We start from the raw sequence: 7,972 nt of genomic DNA, 5'->3' as shown, positions 1-7,972 counted from the left end.
CCATAGATGCAACCAAACCTTAATCCAAGGTGTATTCATTTAATATTGCTTCTGTAACAAATTATCACAAATTTAATAGCTTAAAATACACAAATTCATTATCTTATAGTGCTGGAGGTTAGAGGTAATAACCTCAAGGTGTTGGCATTCCTTTGGAGGCTCTAGGATAGAATCTATTTCCTTACCTTTCAAGCTTCTAGAGGCTGCCTTTATTCCTACGATCCTGGCTCCTTCCTCCATCTTCAAAGCCAGCAACACAGCGATTTCCCTTTCCTCCCTCCCCTCCTATTCTCCACCATTCTTTCCCTCTCTCTGGGCTTTCGTCCTCTCATCTTCCCTGACCCTCCTGCCTCCTTCTTATAAGAAATGTAATTCCATAGGGCCCATCTGTATAATGCAGAATCATCTTCTCATCTCCAAACCTTTAACTTAATCATATCTGCGAAGTCCCTTTAGCCACATAACTAAGACTGGTACGTCTTTGAGGGCCATCAGCTTACTATCACACAAAGCAAATAAAGTAGAAAATAACGTTTGCCTCTTTTACACCTTGAGTCAACCAGCTGCATGTTGCCCTTTGCAGGTTTGTTTTCTACTTCAAGGCCATCTTTGTTGTCCATTTTAACTAGCCTTTTCTCACAAAATGGTGGTATGTGGCTCCCCCTACTGATATTTCTCTGAGGTCTTGTAACTCTCTAAGATAGCACCAGTTTAACTCACAAGTCAAAAAACTGGAACACTTCAACCAGAGACATTGACATTCCCCCCTAATGAACTCTTAGCTGATTGCTAAAGACAGATGCTTCATTAGAGCCAAACATTCCTATCTTACATAACTAAATATAATAACAAATTAAGTTCATGGGGCTGGAAATAGTTATTCTTTCCTCTTTCTTGCAGTGAGGAGGCATGAAACAACATTTAGCAAACTGATCCTGGCTTAATTCCTACAGATATTATGCAGCACAAACTCTTATTTGATGCAGATTATACATAAAAAATTAGCAATGAATAATATGCATCAGTTTAGTGGTAAGAAGCTGAGTAGCTTTTTTTCCCCCGGTAATCGTAGAGGCTAGACTTGACATTTTTATGTCACTTTTACTAAGAAGGGGGGAAATATTAGTTACTCCACGTAACTAGAAGCAAAAGACTTCTTTTTAAGATTAATAGCCTCAAAAAAGTGAAGACCAGAAAAACATTTGTTTTCAGACACTGGAGAGCAGGCACTGTTACGGCTGTGATTTTACAACTGCTCCTACATGCTGGGGGCAGTCTCCAGACGCATCTCAAGGTGGGTCGTCAGTGCTTTCAGACTTAGCACAATCTACATTTATTTACGTAGTTAAAATTACTGTTGCTATGGGTAAATTCACAGAAGTAAAGCCCAGAGAATCCGGTTGGCTATCAGGGAGCGGCGGAACCAATCCCGGGCTCAGCAAGTTCTCGCGATACCGTGAGATCTGCATCCCTGACGACACCGCCGCGGAGATGTTAGTGAGACTGGAGGGTGGGCGGTGCGAGCGGCGGTTAGCTCCGTGCTCGGCTTCTCTGAGGAAAACGGGCGTTCACCTGCGGTTGGTCCGACTGTTACCAACATGAGCGGCGTGGATGGGGTCGAGAGGACCCCTCCCCTCCAAACCCACAGCATCATTATTTCTAACCACGTCCCGAGCGACCCGGACGCACACCAGTGCCTGAAGCTCCGCGACCAAAGCGAGGCGACACAGGTGATGGCGGAGCCGGGTGAGGGAGGCTCGGAGACCATCGCGCTCCCGCCTCCACAGCCTTCAGAGGAGGGGGGCGTACCTCAGGATCCCGCGGGCCGTGGCAGTACTCCGCAGATCCGAGTTATTGGGGGTCGCGGTCCTGTGGCGGTCAAAGCCGGGCAGGAAGAGGGCCAGCCTCCCGCCGAGGGCCTGGCAGCCGCTTCTGTGGTGGTGGCAGTGGACCGCAGCTTGAAAAAGGGCGTTCAGGGTGGAGAGAAGGCCCCAGAAATCTGTGGCGCCGAGAGATCCGCGTCTGAGCTGCCGGTGGGGGCGGGGGCGGAGAACGACACCGAGGAGGTGAAGACCGGAAAGTGCGCCACTGTCTCAGCAGCCGTGGCTGAGGGGGAGAGCGCTGAGGCGGTGGTGAAGGAAGGCCTGGCGGAGGAGGAGGAGCAGATGGAGGTGGAGGAGCAGCTGCCGGAAGGTGAGGAAATAGAAGTGGCGGAGGAAGATAGAGTGGAGGAGGAGGCGAGGGAGGAGGAAGGGCCCTGGCCTCTGCATGAGGCTCTCCGCATGGACCCTCTGGAGGCCATCCAGCTGGAACTGGACACTGTGAATGCTCAGGCCGACAGGGCCTTCCAACAGCTGGAGCACAAGTTTGGGCGGATGCGGCGACACTACCTGGAGCGGAGGAACTACATCATTCAGAATATCCCGGGCTTCTGGATGACAGCTTTCCGAAACCATCCCCAGTTGTCCGCCATGATTAGGGGCCAAGATGCAGAGATGTTAAGGTACATAACCAATTTAGAGGTGAAGGAACTCAGACACCCTAGAACCGGCTGCAAGTTCAAGTTCTTCTTTAGAAGAAACCCCTACTTCAGAAACAAGCTGATTGTCAAGGAATATGAGGTGAGATCCTCTGGCCGAGTGGTGTCTCTTTCTACTCCAATTATATGGCGCAGGGGGCATGAACCCCAGTCCTTCATTCGCAGAAACCAAGACCTCATCTGCAGCTTCTTCACCTGGTTTTCAGACCACAGCCTTCCAGAGTCCGACAAAATTGCTGAGATTATTAAAGAGGATCTGTGGCCAAATCCACTGCAATACTACCTGTTGCGTGAAGGAGTCCGTAGAGCCAGACGTCGCCCACTAAGGGAGCCAGTAGAGATCCCGAGGCCCTTTGGGTTCCAGTCTGGTTAACATTTGCCCTTGGGAATACTCCTGCACAAGGTCTCCTACCACCTTCTGCTGGACTTGTGCTTGGGCATCAGCAATGGGTATGCCTTCTACTGTGTTTTGTTTTTGCTGACTTTTCTGCACCCTCTTTCCTTTGGATATTCAGTTCTCTCAACCTCAAGATTGAGACGGTGGTGGGTATGCTTCTACACTTCCGTATAACCTTCATGCTGTTCTGGAATATCACATGCTACGAGGCCATCCTTCACGCTACTTGTAAGCCAAGCAAATGATACTGTAGATTGTACTGCCTTTATCTGCACTGCTTGGACCCTGTTTATTCCCAGGGCCTCTGAACTGGTTGCCATCACCTGGATTTCTAGCTTTGGGAGCCTATTCCACCTACTCAGCTCTGCATCGAGAAGTAAGGGCACATGCCCTGTGGACAGTTACTGGACGTTAACGAACTCAGAGGAGAAAAGCAGTGAGCCGCTTGTTCTGTGTGATTTATGCTACTTTGTTGCTCTTCCTTCACCTCTAGTCACTTTCTATTGCTACTTGCCCTGCATTGGCTCCTGCCAAGGTCCGTCTCTCCCTCTTTTCCTCTTTTTTTTTTTGAGACAGTCTTGCTCTGTCGCCCAGGTTGAAGTGCAGTGGCGCCATCTCGACTCACTGCAACCTCCACTTCCCGGGTTCAAGCGAGTCTCCTGCCTCAGCCTCCGGAGTAGTTGGGACTACGAGTGCGCACTGCCATGCTGGGCTAATTTTTGTATTTTTAGTAGAGATGGGGGGTTTCACCATGCTGGCCAGGCTGGTCTCGAACCCCTGACCTCGTGATCTGCCCGCCTCAGCCTCCCAATCCTCTCTCATAAAAAAGTATTAGCTCAGAAACATTTGTAAAAGCAAGCTTTTAATTTCATTTTGGCTCTGTCATTTTCAGAGACAAATTGTCCTGTAAAATGGAGTGCTAGAGATCTTATGCGCCCACCCCTTTCTTTCTTCCCAACTTCCTACTTCCTAGCCCTTTTATCAGCTCCTAGAATATTTAAAGGGAGACACATCTAGATGGGATGAAAGGTGAGATCTAGTTTATAATGGGTGGAAGAACTAAAGAGATTGTGATGGGTGCCCTAAGCAGGGGAAACTGAACAAAAGGCTAGAGGCATGGGCCAGGTAAAAATTGGGCCTAGAATGAAGACTGGGCTGACCTTAAGAGCCTTCGAGGTAGAAGTACTTACTCCTCAATGGTGATGAATGGAGAAATTATATTCAGGATTGCTAAAGGAGAATTGAAGGGGTTAAAGTGTTAAATATGTTGCCTAGACAAGGGTTCTTTAAAGAAACACAACGCAAGTTTGAATGCTTGCTTTCTTGTTTTGTGACCTGATTTATGTAGAAGATTGTTATTTCATTAGGATTTAGTAAAATCTTATTTTTTTTCTGTTTCTAAACTTACTGTGAAAATTGAGCTGTGCAGACATTCTTTTGATTTCAATTGGGAACATTTGGAAGAACAATAGTCTTTACTTTCCTGTACAATATAGAGACATATGAATATTCATAACAGTTTTCAACTTGTTCTTGTTTCTCTTAAACTATATTCCTAGAAACATAGTTTGAACAACTTGGTCTTTGTTAGGCTTGTCAAATTGCCTTCATGGAAAAATAATCTACAAAAGTGTGGTTTAATTGATTGTCTTACATGATAACTTTCCCTGGTAACAACTTAGTAAGTGATGTGTCTTTTTTCCTAAATTGCTTAAATACTGTGAAATTGCTCTGACAAAGTGGAAGTGTACCATTGGCATATTTGTCTTCCTTTTTTGCATGATGGTAAAATAAAAGCATGTTGTTCTGCTAGATTTCTTTATTTTTCACCTTACCCATAAATGTTATGCTTGAATGAAATTGTTCATGTTAATTAAAAAGTATGGAATCATTAAAGTCCTATAATCCATTAAAGACCTTAATGGATTAAAATCATTAAAGTCCTTAAATTCATGTTAATTAAAAATTACGGAATCATTAAAGTCCTTAAATGGACGCAATAGACCTTATCCCAAAGAGAAGAAAACAGGGCATGGTACGTTTGGTACCTTCCAAAGTAGTTTGCTTTAAAATGTCAGCAGTTGCAACTGCTTACTCAATCACTTTTTTCCATATAGCTTATGCAGCACCACCTCCCCTTCAGTTGCTCTAATCCTCCATTTCTATCTCCATAAATTATATTCTCAGGTTATTCAGGCTCTTCTTTTTATTAACTTGTATGAAGGAAGTACCTATCATATGTGATGTATTCCTCTATTTTCATACTTTCTCATCTGTGAAAACTTCCGTTTTTCTTCACACTTCCTCACCACTCTCTTCTATCAGATCCTTCAAGGCCTGCTCTTGGTAATTCCTCTGCCTTTTAGTCTTTATATTCCCCGTAGAGGAGATAAATGTTTCTTTATGCACTTAGTGTACTTTGCAGGGACCTCTGTTCTAGAAAATAACACATAAGTATTCATTACAGTGAATTCCACAAATAGAGAAAAAGAGTAAGAAGATAAAGTCCATTCCCTTCATTGGGGAACTGGGGAAGGACTGATAAAGAATCAACAGAGTGATACAGTAAAATAAAATACAGACATTATATTTTTATGTTTTTCACATGTTTACTCTTTTCCTCTCTTAGCAGTTTGGAAACTTTGTGAAAGTGGAGATGCAGTGTATTTTACATGGTTCATTGCATCTAGCATAATGTTTTTTTTTTTGAGATGGAGTCTCACTCTTGCCCAGGCTGGAGTGCAGTGGCAGGATCTCGGCTCACTGCAACTTCCGCCTCCCGAGTTAAAGTAGTTCTCCAGCTGGGACGAGTAGCTGGGAGTAGCTGGGACAACAGGCGCGTGCCACCATGCCTTGCTAAGTTTTTGTATTTTTAGTAGAGATGGGGTTTCACCATGTTAGCCAGGATGGTCTCCATCTCCTGACCTCGTGATCCTCCCGCCTGAGGCTCCCAAAGTGCTGGGATTACAGGTGTGAGCCACCATGCCTGGCCCATCTAGCATAATGTTTTGCACATAGTTGTCAGCAGATAAATATTGAATGACAAAATAGATGGGGAAAAAGAACAAAATAACCTAGTGCTCAGAAAGACTTAATGAGCAAATGGAAAAATGTCAAAAAGATTTGCAAAGCCATTCCTAAATAACAGTATTTCCCCTTTTAGTCATTAGAAAAGGTCCAAACACTTTTAACATTTAATCTTTCACTTGCATTTTAACAGAGCACTACTTAATTTTGTGTTGCCTTTTATATACTTGGTACATTTTAAGTTGATTATACTGGAGATAGAAGGGGATTAGACTCTAGATGTGTGTTGTCCAATACAGTACCTGTAGCCACCAGAGGCTATTGAGCACTTGAAATGTGATTAGTCTGAATTGAGATCTATAAATATAAAATTCACACTGGATTTTGAAGACTTACTATGGAAAGAAAAATGTTAAAATATCTAAATTTTTTTCATATTGATTGCATGTTGAAATATTTTTGACATGTTAAAATATATTGAAAAATTAATTATCCTCATTTTGCCATTGTTTAATGTGGCTACTAGTAAATCTAAAATTACATAGGACAGCATGACTCTTGACTTCCTGAGGAATAACTGAAAGCATTATAAAATATCTAAAAATTAAACATGTTAATACTTTCTCCTCCTGAAACTTCTTGTGACTAAGATAAGGGTTATCTTGCTAAAATTCAAGGCCAATGAGTAAAAAGAAGGTGAGTAAAATTTCTTTAATGAACTGTTCTTGAGTATTTCAGATGCATTGAATATTTTGCACAATGTACTGTGCAACACTTTCTTGATATAGGTAGGGTAGATTTGGATGCCAAATTGACACAGTTATATTGGTTTAATGTTTAGTAAAATTTAAGACCCATATATTAATATTTTCTAAAGTTAAATGCTCTTTTTTTTTTTTTTTTGAGACGGAGTTTTGCTCTTGTTGCCCAGGCTGGAGTGCAATGGCATGATCTCGGCACAAGGCGACCTTCCGGCTCACCGCAACCTCCACCTCCTGGGTTCAAGGGATTATCCTGCCTCAGCCTCCCCAGTAACTGGGATTATAGGCATGCGCCACCACGCCTGGCTAATTTTGTGTTTTTAGTAGAGATGGGGTTTATCCATGTTGGTCAGGCTGGTCTCAAACTCCCGACCTCAGGTGATGGCGCCTGCCTTGGCCTCGCAAAGTACTGGGATTACAGGCGTGAGCCACCGTGCCTGACCAAATGCTCTATTTTTAGTTTACAAATGTACATGATGTTCAGAAAATATTTTCAGTTGTATTTTAACAGTTGGCTAGCAACAGAAAAGGAAAATATCTGAGTCTAGCTCTGCATTAAGTCAGTTCAATTAATGCATACTACTTGAAGAAGCATACTTTTTGAAAATTAGTGGTCTATAATTGTAATCTTGCAGTAGTTGTTTATTGAATACTAGCATAAGTAAGGATTGAATGGGATAGTAAAGGTTGTCTTTGCCCTTAAAGAACTCAGACTCATTGAGGGGGGTACCATTCCTTGAATGTTTCCTCTTTTTCTCCAGCAAATATACACATTCAAAACATCAACAAGCAAACTCAGAGAGGACCAGCCTGGCTGAGAGGAGTTGACCATCCCCCTCAGGACTGACTTCCTTTCCTTCAACATTATTATATAATTAAAGTCCTAGACTATATAGAAGTGACAGGTATCCTCTCTCTGCATTTATTATTATGGGAGGTGTTTTACTTGGAAGCAGTACTTCCTCCATGTTAAGTGCTTTGAGTTCTGAAGGGCCATCTTAATCCATTCCCTCTGACCTCAGAGGTTGTCAAGACCTATAGAAGAGTCTCTATCAAGCCACATTAGGAAAAATGTGGATGTCTACTTTTTGGCTTCACTTTTTTTAGGATTTGTATTTAAGGTAATTTCTTTGAGAACAGGTAAAAGGAAACGGTTTAATTAAAAAGGAAAACGTCATCCTAATTTTTGTGAACACCTACATATCTTATATATGACCTGATGGGCAGAGAAGGCATACTACCTATAAA

General features: G+C 42.9%; 1 protein-coding gene across 1 annotated transcript; it reads left to right on the top strand.

Annotated features, from left to right (window-relative positions):
* The first annotated feature begins 1,493 nt into the window (after positions 1-1,493).
* On the top strand, positions 1,494-3,899 carry TSPYL1 (TSPY-like 1). The gene has a single exon (XM_011935048.1). The coding sequence runs from the start codon at positions 1,599-1,601 to the stop codon at positions 2,910-2,912; it is 1,314 nt and encodes a 437-aa protein (XP_011790438.1). The 5' UTR covers positions 1,494-1,598; the 3' UTR covers positions 2,913-3,899.
* The last annotated feature ends 4,073 nt before the right edge of the window (positions 3,900-7,972 follow it).

The sequence above is a fragment of the Colobus angolensis genome, unplaced genomic scaffold (assembly GCF_000951035.1).
Source record: "Colobus angolensis palliatus isolate OR3802 unplaced genomic scaffold, Cang.pa_1.0 Scaffold14, whole genome shotgun sequence".
NCBI lineage: Eukaryota > Metazoa > Chordata > Mammalia > Primates > Cercopithecidae > Colobus > Colobus angolensis.
The sequence above is the reverse complement of the archived record's forward strand: the minus strand, read 5'-3'. Positions and strand labels throughout refer to the sequence as shown.